Source organism: Salmo salar, chromosome 05 (genome assembly GCF_965601325.2).
Source record: "Salmo salar chromosome 05, fSalSal1, whole genome shotgun sequence".
Classification (NCBI taxonomy): Eukaryota; Metazoa; Chordata; class Actinopteri; order Salmoniformes; family Salmonidae; genus Salmo; species Salmo salar.
This window is the reverse complement of record NC_138295.1, coordinates 42,135,717-42,158,110: the sequence shown is the minus strand read 5'-3', so window position 1 is coordinate 42,158,110 and position 22,394 is coordinate 42,135,717. Positions and strand designations below refer to the sequence as shown.

Here is a 22,394-nt window from a genome sequence, read left to right as displayed (position 1 = left end):
TTTCAAAGTCTTAGCTAGCAGTCATCATCATGAATCAAGTTGACAATCTACTGGAAAATCCTTTTAATCCTTGTCATATGAAGAGAAATTATAGATAAAATGTATCAGTGCTCATCGGCCATTGGACATAAAGATTCCACAAGTTGGAAAAATTTCAACAATAATTATGTCTGGAAGGAATCAGTGGCTAACTGCAAGCATTGCAAAGCAACCACTAACGATTCAATGGAGTGGCTGTGTTTTTCTATTTCCTTTTCCAACAGCCAGATCAATCGCCTTCAACTTGAAAGCTGCATCATATGCATTTCTCCGTGTCTTTGCCATGATGAGGGTGACAAAATGACTACCGTAATCAGAATGATGGAAAGTTTGAGAGCGCTCGATTTAATCTAAACAGTAAACAAAAAAGTTGTTTGACCTTAACCCGTTCGGCAATTTCATTGGTCTAATGAAAGCTTCATGCCGCCAAAAAACTGAGCACGTCACAGAATGTTTTTTTTTTGAGAAAAAAACATTGAAAGCGGGAAAAATCCATATATTAGCAGCGTCATTGTTTAAGCCGCGAGGTTCAAAGCGTGGTAAAAAAGTTGAGGCTTATAGTCCGGAATTTACGGTATATGTTGTGTAGTAAGCTGTTAGTAGCCCATGTGCCTCACCCTAATAATTTGGTCTATTTTCACCAACGATGTATTGTAAACACATCGTTCGTGGCCGGTGTGTGCTTGTTTGCTAACTTTTTTTGTACAGCTTTGATAGTAGTGGTGGCGTTTGGCTTTCACGTGCAAATTTAGCACACAAAACATTCTATAATAGAATTGTTATTTGACGTGTCAAATTAAAACTTTTTTTAACGTGTATCTTTTTTGACACGCAAAGACCCAAACGGCGTTCAATGTGCCGCACCCTAGTAATTTGGTCTATTTTCACCTCTTAATTTTTTCCTGCTGTTATAACTTGGTGGTGCACATGTAGCCTATAACCTGTTTTAGAGAAATGTGATAATCGAATATTGTAAGAGCTTTCATTTTCTGTCTATATGCCCCCTTTATTTGTCCTACGGTTCTGACTTGTTGTACAGGGAGTACACTGTAAGAACGGCCCATGTTCTGAATTCTGTCACTGTACATTTCAAAATTGCTGAACAAATAGTTATATTGACTACGTCCATCGTCGCTCGCTCATTAATGTCCTAATCAAAATTAAAGATTGCCTCTTATCCGCTTGTCATCCCCTTATTCCATAGTTTGTACATCTCCATAGTCAGTGAAAACCACATTTGTTTAAGCAAGTCAGTCATATCTGCTATGTTTTTTTAAGGCAGTAAATTATGCTGTATAAACAGTTTTGCTGCCAGACAAGGCTCTGCTGAAAGCCAGGTGTAGCAGTGGTAAGATGTTGGGTCTCTGCTGTTGGTGTTCGCCCCAACCCGGGCTCGAACCAGGGACCCTTGCACACATCAACAACTGACACCCACCGAAGCATCGTTACCCATCGCGCCACAAAAGCCACGGCCCTTGCAATGCAAGGGGAAACCCTACTTCAAGTCTCAGAGCGAGTGACGTCACCGATTGAAACGCTATTAGCGCGCACCACCGCTAACTAACTAGCCATTTCACATCGGTTACACTGGGACAGCTTTATTTAGGCCCTAACAGTTTGTGGGCACAGTTTGTCACCGTTATAGTGCAATTAATGTGTTGTTGTGTAGTGGCTTTGCTGGCATGCATCCCACTTTTTTTTTTTGTGCTCCACCAAGATTTACATGCTAAAATTGCCAATGATCAGTTTGTAATTCCAGATTTTATTTTCAATATTGATGAAATTCGCATGTGACAAACACTGGCACAATATGGCAGAGCTGAACCGCAGACCAAACAGCAAACACTTTCAGGTAATTGCGAGGAAACGTGCTTCAGTAGACCAAGTTTGGTTACATTCGACTATGGTTTACATATTGTGCATGACATGCAATGCGTTAAGAGAAAATACAAACGACAGAACCTACCGGGGCCGCAAAAAGTTGGGTAGAAAACACTTTCCTGTGGATACTCTCTCTACCTTTTGCTGCCAAAAGAACCAACAGCATGTAGATCCGGCAAAGTAAGTGTAAAAATAATTGTATTCAACATTCTGGCTTGCAGAGACTACTGCGTCTTTTTTAGTCAGACTGAAAATCCATGGAGTAACCATGGTAACAGTATGATGTTTAGGTAAAGGTGGCGGCCTATGTGTTCCATCTGTCTAAACCAGCACTGTAACATGGAGATATGGCCGTGTGGGAACACTAACCCTATAAAGGTGTGTAGTAATTTACCTTAAAAAAAATATACACTACCGTTGAAAAGTTTGGGGTCACTTAGAAATGTCCTTGTTTTTTAAAGAAAAGGCTTTATTTAAATATTTTTTTTTTTTTTGTCCAACAGCAAATTCATCAGAAATACAGTGTAGTCATTGTTAATGTTGTAAATTACTACTGTAGTTGGAAACGGCAGACTTTTTAAAAATGGAATATCTACCCATTATCAGCAACCACTGGCATGTTGTGTTAGCTAATCCAAGTTTATTATTTTAAAAGGCCAATTGATGATTAGAAAACCCTTTTTCAATTATGTTAGCACAGCTGAAAACTGTTGTTCTGATTTAAATAGGCAATAAAACTGGCCTTTAGACTAGTTGAGTATCTGGAGCATCAGCATTTGAGGCTTAGAGTATAGGCTCAAAATGGCCAGAAACAAATAACTTTCTTCTGAAACTCGTCAGTCTATTCTTGTTCTGAGAAATGAAGGCTATTCCATGTGAGAAGTTGACAAGAAACTGAAGATCTCGTATAACGCTGTGTACTACTTCCTTCACAGAACAGTGCAAACGGGCTCTAACCAGAATAGAAGAGTGGGATGCCAAGGTGCACAACTGAGCAAGAGGACAAGTACATTAGTGTCTAGTTTGAGAAACAGACGCCTCACAAGTCCTCAACTGGCAGCTTCATTAAATAGTACCAGCAAAACATCAGTCTCAATGTCAACAGTGAAGAGGCGACTCCGGGATGCTGGGCTTCTAGACAGAGTTCCTCTGTCCAGTGTCTGTGTTATTTTGCCCATCTTAATCTTTTCTTTTTATTGGCCTGTCTGAGATGTGGCTTTTTCTTTGCAACTCTGTAACTCACCACCTGGATTCGGTCTTATGTAGCAAAATTTGAAATTGTGATTTTTACATTGGCTAAAAGTAGAGACTCAGAGCTACAAAATGGTATATCATACACTGCATTTGAGGAACAATGGGAAAGTAATTCTGCTTTGGAAGTTGATCAACTTGTAAACTCACTTTTGAGAAAATGGCCTTTGAATGTTTTGGTATCTAGTGAAGAGCTCTTCATTGTCTACACCCATTCAGCATCGTTCACACCCTCTTAAGCTTAAGCCCCACCCATCTCGTTTCGCCCTCGGAGTGCACACATGGCGCTCTGGACGACGATTTGTTTACATCTGGATAACATGAAAACAGCCTAACCAGCCCAGCTGGAAACAATTTGATTATGCTTTTTTTGCAGACGTTAACTGACACCGGCCATATTCAACAGATGGCGTACACACGTAACGTTAGGTAAGGAGACAGCCAGCTAATATTTGCTAGTTAAACAACAATGAACAGTGCCAACAATGCCACAGTGCTGGGAGCTAACCAACCAGGTTCAATGTTAGCTAGCTAACATTAGGCTCCAACTAGAAAAGCAAACGACTCTGGGGAAACAAATAACGTGAGCTAGGGAGCCAGCCAGCTAACGTCAGCTAGCTAGCTAACAGTACATTTTAGCTTGAAATGAAACCACTTTCTGTCAAAATTAGAAACGTGTAATATCTGAAAATGTAGCTAGCTATCTGGCCTATATACATCATCATGCATGATGGATGCATCTCCCTGTCAGGAATGCCAAACCACGGTTGCCCTTAGTTTGAAGATATAATCCGGAGACATGGAGAAAACACCTCTCTTTAGCTATTATACTCTAATTCCACCAATTTCATAACTTGATCCTCCAGAAAGTGGAGAGCAACACTTATGCAGCTCCACTACACAATACATTTTTTTTTATTATTTTTTTTATCAGTGTTCGACAGGATTACCAACACAGACTGACGAGCTCAAATAGACAGAAGCCTTCTATATGGCAGACCAATCCAAACTCTTCTCTCGTCATGTCCAGCCCACTCATTATCTCAGCCAATCGTGGCTAGTGGGAAGGTTGCTGGCTTTTTCTGTGGCTTAAACAACATGGCTCGTAATTAAACAATTGTATTTGTATGTACAGATGGCATACAAGTTTGTTATTAAGGCACATAAGTTCACATGTTCGAGAAGGTATTTCTTTTAAAAAAAAAACGCATTTTGATAAAATATTTTTTACGTTGAAACGGCTCTTCTGTGAAGTCGTGACTTGCGACATACGCCTAGTTTCCTGAATCGGGTAACAGATACTATCGTTAATAGGCACTAAAGTAGTTAGCTTCTATGAATGGGGTAGAGTAGCTACAGATTGTTACACCACATAATGTGATTTAACTTAAGATTTTTGGTATCCATTATTGGGAGTTACAGGTTAGGTACTGTTTGGTGTAGCACAGAATTTTCAACCAACCCTATCATCATTAAGTTATCTTAGTTCTCGATTCGGCCAAGCGTGTATCTTATTAAATGCTCTTTCTTTATCTGGTGCTGTGAACTCAGCCTCATCTGATTTGCTTGCTCTTTGGGGTTTAGGCTGGGCATCTATAAAGCACTTTGTGACAACTGCTGATGTAAAAAGGGCTTTATAAAATAAATGTGATTGATTGTTTGACTCTGTACAGAGAATGAATCTGTGGCTGTGTGAGTCGAAATCCAAATCCTCTTTGTGTAACAGTCAAGTGGGTCCGCAATAGATTTTATTTATATTTTAGTAATTTAGTAGATGCCCTTATAAGGATGATACACTCAACAACACCTGTGTCAAATGGATTTATGGACATGGTTATCTCAGAGGCAAGCTGATTGACCAACTTGGAGGCCTGGCCAATTCCGAGAAACATTTCTTCACGTCTCCATTTGTTGCCTTGGGACGCGGACACCCCGCCAGAAACAAGACAGACCATTTTAGATGATGCATGTTTGACCGATTTGAGAACGAAGATAGTATCACCAGGGCTGGTCAAAAATGTTCTGTGCTACATCAAACAGTACCTAACCTATAACTTCCAGTAATGGATAACAAAAATCTTTGGTTAAAACGCATTATCCGGTGTAACAATCTGACTAGTGCTCAAGTAGAAACTGTTGCTTCAAAGGTCTGTTTCACTTTCTTTTTTCAATAATTCATGTTAGGCGGCTGTAGCCTAATTAGATACTTAATTACTGTCGCTTTGCACTGTGTTATAATGTAACATAAATGTGAGTCATCCATCCACCATTGAAAGAACCTTCAAACTACACGTTTAATCTATGTACACTTTTGGAAAATAAAATGTGAATTTATTAGATGTACAGTGCCTTTGGAAAGTATTCAGACCCCTTGACTTTTTCCACATTTTGTTACATTACAGCCTTATTCTAAAATTGATTAAATAAATTACATCTTCAGCATTCTACACACAATACCCCATAATGACAAAGCAAAACAGTTTTAAAAAAAAGTTGCAAATTTATAAAACATAATAAAAAAAATACTTTATGTACATAAGTATTCAGACCATTGGCTATGAGACTCGAAATTGAGCTCAGGTGCATTCTGTGTCCATTGATTATCCTTGATGTTTCTACAACTTGATTGGAGTCCACCTGTTGTAAATTCAATTGATTAGACATGATTTGGAAAGGCACACACCTGTCTATATAACGTCCAACAGTTGACAGTGCATGTCAGAGCAAAAACCAAGCCGTGAGGTCAAAGGAATTGTCTGTAGAGCTCTGAGACAGGATTGTGTCGAGGCACAGATCTGGGGAAGGGTACCAAAAAATGTCTGCAGCATTGAAGGTCCCTAAGAACACATTCACGTCCATCATTCTAAAAGGCACATGCCAGCCCGCTTGGAGTTTCACAAAAGGCACCTAAAGACTCTCAGACCATGAGAAACAAGATTCTCTGGTCTGATGAAACCAAGATTGAACTATTTTGCTTGAATGCCAAGCATCACTTCTGGAGGAAACCAGGCACCATCTCTACGCTGAAGCATGGTGGTGGCAGCATCATGTTGCGGGGATGTTTTCCAGTGGCAGGGACTGTGAGACTAGTCAGGATCGAGGGAAAGATGAACGGAGCAAAGTACAGAGAGATCCTTGATGAAAACCTGCTCCGGACCTGAGACTGGAGTTAAGGTTCACTTTGCAACAGGACAACAACCCTAAGCACACAGCCAAGACAACACAGGAGTAGCTTCGAGACAAGTCTCTGAATGTCCTTGAGTGGCCCAGCCAGAGCCTAGACTTCAACCCGATCGAAAATCTCTGGAGAGACCTGAAAATAGCTGTGCAGCGACGCTCCCCATCCAACCTGACAGAGCTTGGGAGGATCTGCATAGAAGAATGGGAGAAACTCCCCAAATACAGGTGTGCCAAGCTCGTAGCATCATACCCAAGAAGACTCAAGGCTGTAATTGCTGCCAAAGGTGCTTCTACAAAGTACTGAGTAAAGGGTCTGAATACTTATGTAAATGTGATATTTCCGTAATTTCTTTAAAATACATTCGCAAACATTTCTAAAATCCTGTTTTTGCTGTCATTATGGGGTATTGTATGTAGATTAATGGGGGGAGGGGGGGGATTATTTAATCAATTTTACAATAAGGCTGTAACCATGTGGAAAAAGTCAAGGACTCTGGCTACCAAGATACAGTGCCTTCTGGAAGTATTCAATCTACTACTTACAGTTGAAGTCGGAAGTTTACATACAATTAGGTTGGAATCATTAAAACTCGTTTTTCAACCACTCCACAAATTTCTTGTTAACAAACTATAGTTTGGCAAGTCGGTTAGGACATCTACTTTGTGCATGACACAAGCAATTTTTCCAACAATTGTTTACAGCCAGATTATTTCATTTATAATTAATTGTATCACAATTCCAGTGGGTCAGAAGTTGACACACTAAGTTGACTGTGCCTTTTAAACAGCTTGGAAAAATCCAGAAAATTATGTCATTGTTTTAGAAGCTTTTGATAGGCTAATTGACATCATTTGAGTCAATTGTAGGTGCACCTGTGGATGTATTTCAAGGCCTACCTTCAAACTCAGTGCCTCTTTGCTCGACTTCATGGGAAAATCAAAAGAAATCAGCCAAGACCTCCACAAGTCTGGTTCATCCTTGGGAGAAATTTCCAAGTGCCTGAAGGTACCACGTTCATCTGTACAAACAATAGTACGCAAGTATAAACACCATGAGACACGCAGCCGTCATACGGCTCAGGAAGGAGATGCTTTCTGTCTCCTAGAGATGAACGTACTTTGGTGTGAAAAGTGCAAATCAATCCCAGAACAACAGCAAAGGACCTTGTGAAGATGCTGGAGGAATCAGGTACAAAAGTATCTATATCCACAGTAAAACGAGTCCTATATCGACATAACCTGATAGGCCGCTCGGCAAGGAAGAAGCCATTGCTCCAAAACTGCCATTAAAGAAAGCCAGACTATGGTTTGCAACTGCACATGGGGACGAAGATCGTACTTTTTGGAGAAATGTCCTCTGGTCTGATGAAACAAAAATAGAACTGTTTGGCCATAATGACCATTGTTATGTTTGGAGGAAAAAGGGAGAGGCTTGCAAGCCGAAGAACACCATCCCAACCGTGAAGCACGGGAGTGGCAGCATCATGTTGTGGGGGTGCTTTGCTGCAGGAAGGACAGGTGCACTTCACAAAATAGATGGCATCATGAGGCAGGAAAATGATTTGGATATATTGAAGCAACATCTCAAGACATCAGTCAGGAAGTTAAAGTTTGGTCGCAAATGGGTCTTCCAAATGGACAATGACCCCAAGCATACTTCCAAAGTTGTGGCAAAATGGCTTAAGGACAACAAAGTCAAGGTATTGGAGCGGCCATCACAAAGCCCTGACCTCAACCCTATAGACAATTTGTGGACAGACCTGAAAAAGCGTGTGCGAGCAAGGAGGCCTACAAACCTGACTCAGTTACACCAGCTCTGTCAGGAGGAATGGGCCAAAATTCACCCAACTTATTGTGGGAAGCTTGTGGAAGGCTACCCAAAACGTTTGACCGAAGTTAAATAATTTATAGGCAATGCCACCAAATACTAATTGAGTGTATGTAAACTTCTGACCCACTGGGAATGTGATTAAAGAAATTAAAGCTGAAATAAATAATTCTCTCTACTGTTATTCTGACACTTCACATTCTTAAAATAAAGTGGTGATCCTAACTGACCTAGACAGGGAATGTTTACTAGGATTAAATGTCAGGAATTGTGTCAAACTGAGTTTAAATGTTTTTGGCTAAGGTGTATGTAAACTTCCGACTTCAACTGTATACTAGTACTACAATCTACTGCTGTAGAAGTAGTAGGCCTACTGTAATTATTCTACAATCTGCTATACTATACATTGAAATGGGCCATGACCTAAACAAAGTAAAAAGGAAGATAATTATGATGTGATGAGTGGAGGATATTTAGTGTGAAACATATTTTTATCCTCTGGTCATTAGGACCGACCCATCAGCCATTCAGTATCCTGCTATCCCTGGAATCCAAGTTTCCTCCCTGGTTAATGGAATATTTAAATTTTAACACATGGGTAAGGTTATTGCTGTTTCCTGTTGTAAAATTAGCAATGAGTTATCATCACCTGTACTTGTTTAACAACTACAAGTCATCACAATTATGACTGAACTATTAATTAATGCAGCATTCCTTGGCCGAGTTCCAATGTTATCAACTCAGATCCATTTTCTTTCAATGCTTGTGAGTTCCTTGTTGGGCCTGAAATGTTTGTTAGTTGAATTGTTTCTCTGTAAATAACTGACAAATTTCATCACCCTTAAGATAAACATTTACTGTAAACTCCATATGATTTTGTCTTGTACTCAGACATCCACATATTTCTAAATTCTTACAGGTGGAAAATCTTTACAATTACTTGGGTGGCAATTGGCATTGAATTCCCTTTGAGCTTTTGTTTCCTGTGAGAAAACATCAATCGGCATGGTGCTGTCTCTACTGGCGGGCCAGCCTTTCTTCTTGAATGGGTGCCAGCCAATGAGCTTCTTCCTGAGCAGGCGTTACTTCCTTTTCACCGGCTGCTGCAGTCAATCAGCTTATTCAGCACAGAGAGGATATGTGCTGTGTGCGCTCAGGCCTTTCCACACTGCTAAAAGCCTACAACCTCTTCCCTCTCTGCCTCCCACTTTACCCCAACAAACATCCCATGCCGCTGACCCTCCCATCCCCCATTCCCCCACAAGCCTCCACACACACACACCCATGCCACATGAGGCACAGCTTTGTTAGTGAGTGAGTCAGTGGAGAAAGTTACACCAGTCTCTCTATGTTGGTGTGTTTGCCAGGCACTCGACTGCAACAACCGCAGCACGATCCTTTGGCCCGCGAGCCCTGCTGCGTCTGATCCCAGGCCTCTTCTCAAGGTAATATGCTTTAATGGTTGTTTTCTGCTGGCACTGTCACTGAGAACCTGATATTTTCAGCTTGAGGTGAGGTTGTTGTTGTTGATGTTGGATTATTAAACTAGTAATCCAGAGACCTGTTTTGTTATGGTGGTGTGTCTATGTATGTAATGTCTGTATTTCTATCCACATTATTAATTAACAGTATGACTCATTAGGTAGATCACTTTGTTTTGATAACTTTTGTTCAGTGGTGAATCACAGCTAAGTCAACATTTTTTACGTAATTTTGCTGCTGAATCACAACCACTGACTGTCCCTCCACACATTTCTAGTCAGTATTCCCATAACATGAGTGAGTCAAAGACAGTGCTTGCATTTTAAACAGCTATAGTGCCTTCAGAAAGTATTCACACCCCTTGACTTCATCCACATTTTGTTATGTTACAGCCTGAATTTATATAGATTAAATTGAGATTTTTTTGTCACTGGTTTACACACAATACACCATCATTTATGGCAAGCCTTAATAATAATAATAATAATAATGTGCTTAAGTTGCATGGACTCACTCTGTGGGCAATAATAGTGTTTAACATGATTTTTGGATGACTACCTCATCTCTGTACCCCACACATACAATTATCTGTAAGGTACATCAGTCGAGCAGTGAATTTCAAACAGATTCAACCACCAACCAGGTAGGTTTTTCCAATGCCTCGCAAAGAAGGGCACCTATTGGTACAGAAGATGTGTAAAAAAAGCAGACATTGAATATCCCTTTGAGCATGGTGAAGTTATTAATTACACTTTGGATGGTGTATTAATACACCCAGTCACTTTAAAGATACAGGCGTCCTTCCTAACTCAGTTGCCGGAGAGGAAGGTAAACACTCTGGGATTTCACCATGAGCCCAATGGTGACTAAAACGGTTACAGAGTTTAATGGCTGTGATTAGAGAACTGAGAATGGATCAACAACATTGTAGTTACTCCACAATACTAACCTAATTGACTGAGTGAAAAGGAAGGCGTACAGAATAAAAAATAATCCAGAACATGCATCCTGTTTGCAACAAGGCACTAAAGTAATACTGCTAAAAATATGGCTAAGCAATTCACTTTTTGTTCTAAATACAAAGTGTTATGTTTGGGACAAATCCAATACAATACATTACTGAGTACTGCTCTCCATATTTTTCAAGCATAGTGGTGGCTGCATCATGTTATGGGTATGCTTGTAATCATTAAAGGAAATGTAATCTCCATCACCACCCCAACATCAACATATTATGTGAAAATGGCGCGTCTCTGTTTTTGTAGTAAAAAAAGAGAGTAAGAAAGCTGTTTACAATGACATCCACCAATTAATAGGCAATGCCTACTCAAAATTGATTAAAATCACACGATGTCATTGGAAACACTTGTCTTCCTCTCTTTTTTTTACTACAAAACTTTGAAACGTGCAATTTTCACATGTTTATGTTGGGTGGTGCTGGAGATGATGAAGTTGGAAAAAATTGTGACATTTCCCTTTATTAAGGACTGGGGAGATCTTTGGGATAAAAAAATGTATGGAATGGAGCTAAGCACATTCCTAGAGGAAAACCTGGTTCAGTCTGCTTTCCACCAGACATTGGGAGATGAATTCACCTTTTCAGTAGGACAATAACCTAAAACACAAGGCCAAATCTACGCTGGAGTTGCTTACCAATAAGACAGTGAATATTACTGAGTGATCGAGTTACAGTTTTGACTTAGATCTACTTGAAAATCTATGGCACGACTTGGAAAGGGTTGTCTAGCCATGATCAACAACCAATTTGACAGAGCTTGATCATTTTGAAAAGAATAATGGGCAAATGTTGCACAAATCCAGGTGTGGAAAGCTCTTAGAGATCTACCCAGAAAGACTCACAGCAGTAATCGCTGCTAAAGGTGATTCTACAAACTATTGACTCTGGGTTGAGTACCTAAATTTGATATTTCTGTATTTCTTTTTTAATACATTTTCAAACACTTCTAAAAGCATGTTTTCACTTTCTCATTATGTGGTATTGTGTGTAGATGGGTGATAAAGAATCAATTTAATACATTTTGAATTCAGGCTTTAACACAACAATGTGGAATAAGCCAAGGGGTTTGAATACTTTCTCAAGGCACTGTAAACCTTATTACATTGATTGATTGAAATCTGCTCAAAATGGAAATTGCTTTAGCAGCAACAGCTTTGTAAAAGCAGGCCCATGTTGTGCGAACACATGGTGTTCCAGCTCAAAGGACAGGAAACAATGCAGAGTATAAGCCATTCAGACCCACTATAATAGCCCTGCCACTGGCTGCTACTACTGGGTGGGATAAAGACCTCAGGCCCCACATGGAGCTAACCCCCTATTTCTCTGACAGACAGACAGACTCAGCATGGAAAGCCCAGTGAGGGCTGAGCCAGCTACCCCAACCCTGGCTCCCCCAGCTCCCCGAAACCATACTCCTTCTCTAAGTCCCAGAGCTGAGGCCAAAGAGAAGAGGTCGGAGGAGAGCGAAGGAACAGCGGATGAGTGTGAGGCAGTGGACACAGAGGAGGACCCTATATGTCTCTCGCTGTTATCAAAGATGTCAGTGTTTGTGGAGGCGCCAGCAGAGGATGCATCAGAGAAGGCTGAGGAGGCTGCAGCCAAGGAGAGGGCTGAGAGAGAGGCTCAGAGGCAGCTCCTGGCCACAGAGGAGCTGGTCTACACCGAGAGGAACTACCTGAGACTCCTCCAGGTCTGCACCTGCACCATCAGGAGCAACCTGCAGAAACTCCAGGTACTTCTACTGCACCGCTGCACCGGGCTAGGAGTTTCCTGACCATGTGACTTGACTGGTGAAAACTATGGACCCTAGCGGGTCTAAAGTCAATAGACATATCTCTAAGGAATGGTTATCTTGAAGCACCATGCTTTATTTCCTTTCCTGTCTCTGAAGGTATTTAAATGACCATATCATCGAATGTATTTGAATAGAAGGCTGTGCTTAAAATGGGAGTCTCGTAAAAACAGGATGAAATCACATTTTATGGGGTGGAAGGCAAGCCTGTCTATGCATCAGCCAGTGGTAATGATGAGGAGGGCTAATGTTGGTGGACGGACAGAAAGAGGGAGGAGGATGCGGAGAGTGAGAGACAGGGAGGAGAATGGAGAGGTAGATAGAGAAGGGATAGAAAGATGGATAGGAGGAAGGGGTAGTGTAGTGGTGGGTGAATGATGCCCTTTGTGGAGAAGTAAAGTCGGTTTGATAAATGGTGTACCTTCCTCCCCACCACAGCCTCAGCTGCCTAACCTGGACAGCATGTTCATGTACATAGAGGAGGTGATTGATGTGTCGGGACGCCTCCTCAGCCTCCTGGACCAGAAGCAGGTCACACCCCATGATCCTCTCTTCCTGGAGACCCTGTGTAAGTAGCAACAATACAATAATAATAATATATGCCATTTAGCAGATTATTTTATCAAAATCATTTACTAATGGGTGGCCGTGGGATTTGAACCCACATTCTTGGCATTGCAAGCGCCATGCTGAGCCATACAGGAGCAGTACTGCAGGACTGTTACCATGGCGGGCTACCTTCACACCTCAAACATACACTATCACACCTAGTGATTCTTACTCACAGGTACTTAGTAATATATTCACACCTGCACCACCCCACCTACTAATTCTATGGGACTATTCAAGAATAGGCTCACGTCAACCACCTCTGTTTCACAGGACTATTGATACCAGCTGCTTCTCTTTATGTGTACTACATGCCTGCATGTATTAAAAGCCTATTAGCACATTTCCCACCATGGTGTTGCAAACCAAACACTTCATACAGTACACCTTGCAGTCAAGCTGCTTGGAGAGGTCAGCTAAATAATGGGAAAAACAAACTCCCACTCTGTTGCGACCTTGTTTGCCCTGCTATATTTCAATGTAGAGTAAACAAGAGTGCCGGTGTGTCAGAGTTCCTTTTTTCCATTATTTGGTTGACCTCGCTCAGCAGCTGGACGGCTAGGCGTTCAAACATTCATCTTTTCTGCAGAGATCTAACCTGCAAGAATGGCTAGAGAGACAAATATACACTTGAGTGTAGAAAACATTTCTATCACAGACTGATCAGGTGAATCCAGGTGAAAGCTATGATCCCTTGTTGATATCACTTGTTAAATCTCTGTATTATTGGGAAAGGGCTCGTAAGTAAGCATTTCACAGGAAAGTCTACGCCTGTTGTATTTGGAGCATGTGACAAATCACTTTAGCAACGCTCCATGGGGACGGATAAAGGACCCGCATGGGAGTCATAAATGTACATTTCCGTCACATCATAAATGCTTGATTCATATTCCCTTCAGGTGACGCCTTCCTCAGTCTATCAACAGACATAGAGTCAGCTTACAAGGAGTACCTGTCCAACTACAACAACGTCACAGCGTTAGAGAACAGCTACAAACAGGAAGAACCCCTGTGGACTGAGATGGTGAAAGTCATCAAGTCCTCAGCGTACGTTTATCTCTCGTTCTCTCTGCATTCCTGTTCCAACCGTGCTTGCTACCCTACTGCGTTTCTGTTCCTATCCTGGCCCCAAATCTATGGTCGTTTTCATGCCAAACACCCAATAGGGTACAGCACAAACCGATCTGGGACCAGGCTAACTTTGACCCTATTGTCACATTTGAAATACAATGTTCATCCTTCAGTATTGTCAAAGTATATGTGGTGATACAGGCCAGAGGTGAATGTACGTACCTTTTGTCTCACTTTCTGCATTCCTGTTCGTACCATACATTGTCTCTATTGTCCAATTGAAATACAATACTGAAATTGCCCTTAATATCACACCCCATTTTTATTGTTTTACGGATGTCGAAATACAGCTTTCTCACATTACAAATCTAGAAAGACTCATTTAGACTATGTTGTGTACAGGCCAGAGGTGAATGCTACCTCTCTGAGCTTCTTCCTGGTGATGCCAGTCCAAAGGATTGCTCGCTACCCTCTTCTCCTCCAGACCATCATGAAACATACAGACCCTGGGCACCCGGCCTACTCTCTCCTGGAGCAGACTGCCCACACTTCCGTAGCCCTCAACTGCAGGATCAATGAGTACAAACGCTTCCGAGAAGTTGGTGAGGACGCATGCTGGCTATCACGTTCTTGTAATCATATCCTATGATTTGGTTTCACTATTCAGACCAAGGATATTGATAGATTGTGGGCATTGCCTTCACTTTTTTTTTTCTTTTCCTGAACACCCATATTACAATTTCTTGTCTTCTCGTCACAGCCGACAAATACAAGAAGACGGAAACCCTGACGATAAGAGATAAGATAAATCGGCTGAACAGCCACAGCATCGCAAAGAAGACTGCCAGGCTGAGTCAGTTCATCAAGCATGAGACGGGGATTGCACCAAAGGTAAGGCACTTTCCGTACCTGTCCCTGTTGTTAGGTTCACTCAGCCATAAAATGAAACTACACGCCCTTTCTTCAGCAACTTTAGGTTAATAATTAAACATAGGGAATGGAAAATGCTGTGAGATAACATAGGACATGACCAGTGTTTACTTCTTAAAAGGTCTCGCTGTATTCAAACCTTGATTCACACCTCCGGGGAGCATTTATTACATAAAGTATGTAGAGAGTAGTTTAATACAATGACACGTGCTATGCTGGTGGCATGTCACGTGGTTATGAGTATTACCTTGCGAAATTTTTTAGACATTATTCATCAAGTCACAAACTGAAAGCTCTGGGTCTCTTTTTAGCAATGGATGGTAGAACATTCTTATTTAAATCTCTGTAAAAAATGTATTGAATTTTCTGTTAATAACTTCCCTCGGTTCAATTCCAGTTGGTTGATGAGGAGTTTGATGCCTTGGAGGGCTTTTTCTATCTCCTTGAAAATGGTATCGCCGTGCTACATGAAAATGTGGAGACGTATCTCAGCCATCTGCAGGTGAGCCTTTGCCGTGGAGACCAGAGTAAGATCACCATGACAGCATTGGAATCACTTTGTTTACACCTGGCTTTCCACTCAACATACAATTAGTGCCCAATCCCTTTAGATTCACTTCTAGCTTGGCGTCCTCTTCTCACTAAATAATGAGCACTGTTGGATCAGTAATCCTCCTCACCAGCTGTCAACTACAACTACAACTACTTGGCTAATGTTTCAGTGGTGAGCATTTGAAAATGTAAAGATGTTGTAAGAAAATCTGTTTAAGTTTTCAGCCTCCTTCACATTGCAGCACCTATTTGAATGCAGACCCTCCCCACTGTAAAACAGCCACTGCCTGTCATAAACCATGCATTTCTGACGACTACCTCAGTTTTCTGTTTGCGTTTCCCCGTGTCTAAATATAGTTTGTGGCATCTTTTCTTCCACCGTTCTATTACAGAGATTCCTTAGCTGTCGACCGGAGGAGTTTGATCTTGACATGGACGGTGAGAAGCCTGCTATATGCTACAAGGAAATCACAACAGCATTGAGACAATGGATACTTCCTACATTTGTGAGTCAAGCCAAAGTACCACTTTGTTATGCGTGCTACAACAATGGGCATCAGAAAATAAGTTGGGTGGGCGGACAGACCATCTTTATTGAATTACGCCCATGGTCGTGTTTCACTTTCCCACATGTCCTTCAGGCTTCAGATTGCACTGTCTGGACCTCACGCCTCTATCCATCGCCCTCCCCCACTCTCTATTCCCTAATATTTCCCTCTTTCTCTCCCCATCCCCCACTCCATTTCCAGGAGAAGAGGATGAGGACGTTGGTCCACAAGCCCCTCTGTGCCCTTCGAGAACTGCTGGCGGGGCCTCGTAACCTGATCCGTAAGCGCCTGGACAAGCTGCTTGACTACGAGCTGCTCGAAGAGAAGCCCAGTCTGAGCTACGATGAGCAGGCGGTGGCAAACACCTATAAGACCATCAACACGTTGCTCCTCAACGAGCTGCCCCAGTTCAATGGCCTGGCCCTCACCCTGCTCTGGGGCATGCTGGGGGCCTTCAGCTGCCTGCACAAGGATCTGGCTGCAGACATGGAGCAGCTCTTCCAGGGCTTTGCCCAACAGGTAGGTAGTAGGTACTCCACAGTCACTGTAGAAGGGTTTAGAGGGGGTAACAAGATAGACTTTAGTATAGGGTATCTGTGGACGACCAATGCTGACCATTGCAATTGACCATTTCAGCCAGTGAATCTGCTGTCAGTTGTTTATACACTGAACAAAAATATAAACGCAACATATGAAGTGTTGATCCCATGTTTCATGAGCTGAAATAAATGATCCCAGAAATGTTCTATATGCACAAAAAGCGTATTTCTCTCAAATTGTGTGCACAAATTTGTTTACATCCCTGTTAGTGACCATTTTTCCTTTTCCAAGATAATCCATCCACCTGACAGGTGTGGCATATCAAGAAGCTGATTAAACAGCATGATCATTGCACAGGTGCTCCTTGTGCACTCTAAAATGTGCAGTTTTGTCACACAACACAATGCCACAGATGTCTCAAGTTTTGAGGGAGTGTGCGATTGGCATGCTGACTGCTGGAATGTCCACCAGAACTGTGGTCAGAGAATTGAATGTAAATTTCTCTACCATAAGCCGCCTCCAATGTTTTTTTTGTTGAGATTTTTGTAGTACGTCCAACCGGCCTCACAACCGCAGACCACGTGTAACCACGCCAGCCCAGGACCTCCACATCCAGCTTCTTCACCTGCGGGATCGTCTGAGACCAGCCACCCGGACAACTGATGAAACTGTGGGTTTGCACAACTGAAGAATTTCTCCACAAACTGTCAGAAACCGTCTCAGGGAAGCTCATCTGCGTGCTCGTCGTCCTCACCAGGGTCTTAACCTGACTACACTTCGGCGTCGTAACCGACTTCAGTGGGCAAATGCTCACCTTCAATGGGCCACTGGCAAGTTGGAGAAGTGTGCTTTTCACATATGAATCCCAGTTTCAACTGTATCAAGCAGATGGAGTGTATGACGTTTTGTGGACGAGCGGTTTGCTGATGTCAACAGAGTGCCCCATGGTGGCGGTGAGGTTATGGTATTGGAAGGCATAAGCTACAACGTTGGACAACAAACACAATTGCATTTTATCGATGGCAATTTAAATGCACAGAGATACCGTGATGAGGCCCGTTGTCGTGCCATTCAAACCCCACCATCACCTCATGTTTCAGCATTGAAAGGCCCCATGTCATACAGATCGGTATATATTTCCTGGAAGCTGAAAATGTTCCAGTTCTTCCATGGTCTGCATATTCACCAGACTTGTCACCCATTGAGCATGTTTGGGATGCTCTGGATCGACATATACGACAGCGTGTTCCAGTTTCCGCCAATATTTAGCAACTTTGCACAGCCATTGAAGAGGAGTGGGACAATATTCCCCAGGCCACAATCAACAGCCTGATCAACTCTATGCGAAGGAGATGTGTCGCTCTGCATGAGGCAAGTGGTAATCACACCAGATATTGACTGGTTTTCTGATCCACAGCACTACTTTTTTTAAAGGTATCTGTGATGCATATCTGTACTCCCAGTCGTGAAATCCATAGATTAGGGCCCAATTTATTTAAATTGACTGATTTCCTTATATGAACTGTAAATCAGTAAAATCTTTGAAATTGTTGCATTTATATTTTTATTCACTGGATATTGTTAAGCATGTTGTTGCAGTTTTCTTGTGTCACTTTCAGTGATTGATTAGTGAGAACTATACCTAAGGCCAGAGATGTAGCTGAAGTTGAACTTGACTAGCTTTCTAAACTTGTTTTGTCTGACCTCTCTTTGCAGCTCCCTCACAGTTCCCTGGAGCCTAATGCATTCTGGGAGTGGGCAGAGTGTTCGGTGCTGGAGGGTGCGAGGATGCTGGAGAGTCTGTGTCGGAATGTGGAGGACCAACTCAATGCTCCCATTGTCCAGGTCAGTCCCAACAGAAGCTGCACTATAATCTGTTGTTTGGTTGGTGGTGATGTGACTTGTTGCCGGGGAACATCGCCAGGGACAGTGCGTGTATACATCCACAGCCTCACAGGACTTGTCAAATAGCAGCAGGATGATTCATACTAGACCCATTCACTGTAAATGTTCTTATTATCTGAATCCATCATGTGTTTGGAATAACCTGAATTGGCTCAGGATGGTTATTTATATTAGCCTTAGAGTTGTGGTGTTACCTGTTGACTAATCTCTCGTGGACAGACGGGCGACTAACCAAATTGCGCAATATTTTAGTTCTGAGTTAACCGAGATGACCTGTTTACCTGTTGAAGGTTCTGAGGAAGGTGTGCAGCCTGAGGGGACAGTACTGTAACTAATCATAAGCCATTTGTCAAAACTAACACACTAGAACATGTCACGTTCACAAAACACAAACTATATTTTCTGTTCAACATGCATAAATTGCAAACTGGAAATTCCATTACCTTTCCTCCCCAGTTAGAACAGAAAGCGCCATTCATTTTGCTTAGTCATAATGCAGTAATAACTTAACTCCAGCTAACGCGTGGCTCATATCATCATCACACCACTACGCACTACTTTAAGTGATGAGAATGTGAAGAAGCCAAGAGAAGAGGAGAGGGAAAGGGTCTGGTTTCATGTCTCAGACTAATCTAGACATCTCACACAGCCCATATTAAAATCAGTCTTTTTATGTCTTTCTGTCTGCAGTGTGAGCAGCCCTCAGAACAGATGAGCCCTGGTCAAAAGTAGTGCACTACATCGGAAATAGGGTGCCATTCGCGATGGATCCAATATGATAGTAATGAGACTCAGCCTGTCAGATCTACAGGAATACATGACAGCAGTAGTGAGGATGTGTAGCTCATTTGTGGCTGGCGATGGCTCTCGCTTACAGGCACCAGTTCTACAGCACTAGAGAGAAATGGGATCACTTCATTAGCTGCTCTTAGATGACGCAGTAAAGCCATAAACCTTACAAGTCACCCCGGGGTAAGCTAAGCAGGTGAACAAACACCAGTGTTAATGAGTGCTCACTCTTAATACACGCTGGGTGTAGAAAACATAGACCAGAGGGTAGGCAAACGTGTTCCTGGAGTGCTACAGGTACTGCAGGATTTTGTTCCAACAGGGCACAACACCTGACCAACTGAGCTAATTGATCAGTTCAATGATTGTCTAAATTCCACACACCTGGTCTTTCAGGTCGGTTAAATAAAAAAATCCAGGACCAGGGTTGCCTACCCATGACGTAGACTGACCAGGTGAAAGCTATGATCCCTAATTGATGCCACTTGTTAAATCCACTTCAATCAGTGTAGATGAAGGGGAGGAGACCGGTTAAAGGATTTTTAAGCCTTGAGACAATTGTGTGTGTGTGTGTGTGTGTGTGTGTGTGTGTGTGTGTGTGTGTGTGTGTGTGTGTGTGTGTGTGTGTGTGTGTGTGTGTGTGTGTGTGTGTGTGTGTGTGTGTGTGTGTGTGTGTGTGTGTGTGTGTGTGTGTGTGTGTGCGCCTTTCAGAAGGTGAATGGGCAAGAAAATATATTTAAGTGCCTTTTGAACGGGGTATGGTAGTAGGTGCCAGGCACACCAGTTTGAGTGAGTCAAGAACTGCAATGCTGCTGTACTTTTCGCGCTCAACAGTTTCCCGTGTGTATCAAGTATGGTCCCACCACCCAAAAGACATCCAGCCAACTTGACACAACTGTGGGAAGGATTGGAGACAAAATGGGCCAGCATTCGTGTGGAACACGTTCGAGACCTTTTAGAGTCCATTCTGTGACGAATTGAGGCTATTCTGAGAGCAAAGGGGATGCAACTGAATATTAGGAAGGTGTTCCTAATGTTTTGTACACTACATCTACTGCTGTATATATCATTGGTAGTATCTCTTCATCAGGTGTATATTGATTGCATTTGGATTACAGTGCTATTGGATTTGTTATGACATTTCTTGATTTCTTTGTGAGTGATTATATGTGTATTTGTTTGACATTTTACTGCATTGTTAGGAGATAGTAACGTAAGCATTTCACTGCACCCGCTATAACATCTTCTAAACTGTGTACACGACCAATACACTTTTATTTGATGCTGCTAATTAGTTTAACTACTGTATGTTGCTTAATTATGTTCCTGATTGCTGCATAACTATGTTCCTGATCGTACAGTATTGGTTCATTTAGGGCACACCGTATCAAAACGTTTGAACTTTTTGCAACGGAAAGTGAAAACGCAACATTTTATTATTGGCTAAATCCAGGTGATCTCCCTGTTTCAGTCAGTTCCCTTCTGTTTGGTGCGTAATGAGCACGACCCTGTTCTGTTCATTTGTGTCCTCCCAGCCTCTCAGCCCTGGGTCTCAGAAGTGCCTGAAGGTCCTGACAGACAAGCACGGCTCAGGCAAGATCTACCAGCTGACGGGTCATGTGGTGGGGACTAGAGACCTGGACCTGAGCCTGAACAGAGGAGCGCTGGTGGCCATCATCAGTGAGATGGACACACGGGGGGACAGACGCCGCTGGCTGGTCGACGCAGGGGGTAAGACCTCTCCAAGACATCTCACCTTTTCACTTGAGGGGATGGTCTTTAAAATAAAACACTGCTTCACATTCTAAAGGAAAGTCAGTCCTTTAGTTAGTCAATGTATTGAGTTTTCTTTCAATGTAGCAGTGAATACCAAACTAGAATTCTGGTTCAGCCACCACCAGTTAGTGGCGACATCTAATGGTTGTTTACTGTTACTGCTGGCTGTGTACTCATTGTAAGTGTTTAATTCTATCTATCCAAATAGATCACATCAGTTATTGGATAATATGTGGTTTATAATGTTAATACAGTATAAAATTGATAAATGCATGTTTTATGATCATCTATTACACAACCTGTGTCCAGGTCCAAGAGGATACGTCCCCTCCTCCAAACTGGTGCGTTACCACCAGGTAACCATGGACCCTCCCCCATCCCCTCATCTGACAGTCACTACCATGGATTGTGCTGGAGGGGTCAGGCGACACTCCTACACCCCTGACGTCAGGCGACACTCCTTCTCCCCTGATACACCCCAGCCCGTGAGGACTCTGTCGATGACCATGCCCTGCTTCCAGGTAAGTGACACTCCCTGGTGAAGTTTCCCAAGGTACAGATCTAGGATCAGTATCCCCCTCCCTAATCTTAAAGGGATAGTTCACCCAAATTACAAAATGACTTATTGGTTTCCTTACCCTGTAAGCAGTCTATAGACTAGATGACAGCAATCCATGCTTTGTTTTTCTTCCCCCTGGCACTGTTTCCACATGCTAATATCGGTCCAATGACTTGAATGGGATTTGTGCCACAAATGCTAAAATGTTAGCATGTTCAAAACATCTAAGTGTTTCACCGAGACGTGGCTGAACGACGATACAGACAATATAGAGGTAGCGGGATTTTCTATGCACCAGCAGAACAGAGACGCTACCTCTGGTAAGACGAGGGATGGGGGTGTGTGTGTTTATTTGTCAATAGCATCTGGTGCGCCTTGTCTAATATTAAAGAAGTCTCGAGGTATTGCTCGCCTGAGGTAGTGTACCTTATGATAAGCTGTAGACCACACTATCTACCAAGAGTTCTCATCTATATTATTCGCAGCTGTCTATTTACCACCACAGAACGAAGCTGGCACTAAGACTGCTCTCAACCAACTCTATAAGGTCATAAGAAAATGCTCACCCAGAAGCGGCACTCCTACTGGCAGGATCTTTAATGCAGGCAAACTTAAATCTGTTTCACCAAATTTTTACCAGCATG

The 22,394-nt window shown here is 42.4% G+C and overlaps 1 protein-coding gene across 2 annotated transcripts in view; it reads left to right on the top strand.

Annotated features, from left to right (window-relative positions):
- Nucleotides 1-22,394, top strand: part of LOC106604931 (rho guanine nucleotide exchange factor 37) — a 36,160-nt gene that overhangs the window by 2,511 nt on the left and 11,255 nt on the right. For both annotated transcript variants that reach the window (XM_014200074.3, XM_014200075.3), the window contains exons 2-13: nt 9,547-9,624; nt 12,010-12,411; nt 12,910-13,039; nt 13,980-14,127; nt 14,554-14,753; nt 14,912-15,042; nt 15,479-15,583; nt 16,026-16,139; nt 16,383-16,700; nt 18,438-18,566; nt 20,951-21,146; nt 21,501-21,712. In XM_014200074.3, the coding sequence (XP_014055549.1) occupies nt 9,547-9,624; nt 12,010-12,411; nt 12,910-13,039; nt 13,980-14,127; nt 14,554-14,753; nt 14,912-15,042; nt 15,479-15,583; nt 16,026-16,139; nt 16,383-16,700; nt 18,438-18,566; nt 20,951-21,146; nt 21,501-21,712 (2,163 nt within the window). The remainder of the gene's footprint in view (nt 1-9,546; nt 9,625-12,009; nt 12,412-12,909; nt 13,040-13,979; nt 14,128-14,553; nt 14,754-14,911; nt 15,043-15,478; nt 15,584-16,025; nt 16,140-16,382; nt 16,701-18,437; nt 18,567-20,950; nt 21,147-21,500; nt 21,713-22,394) is intronic.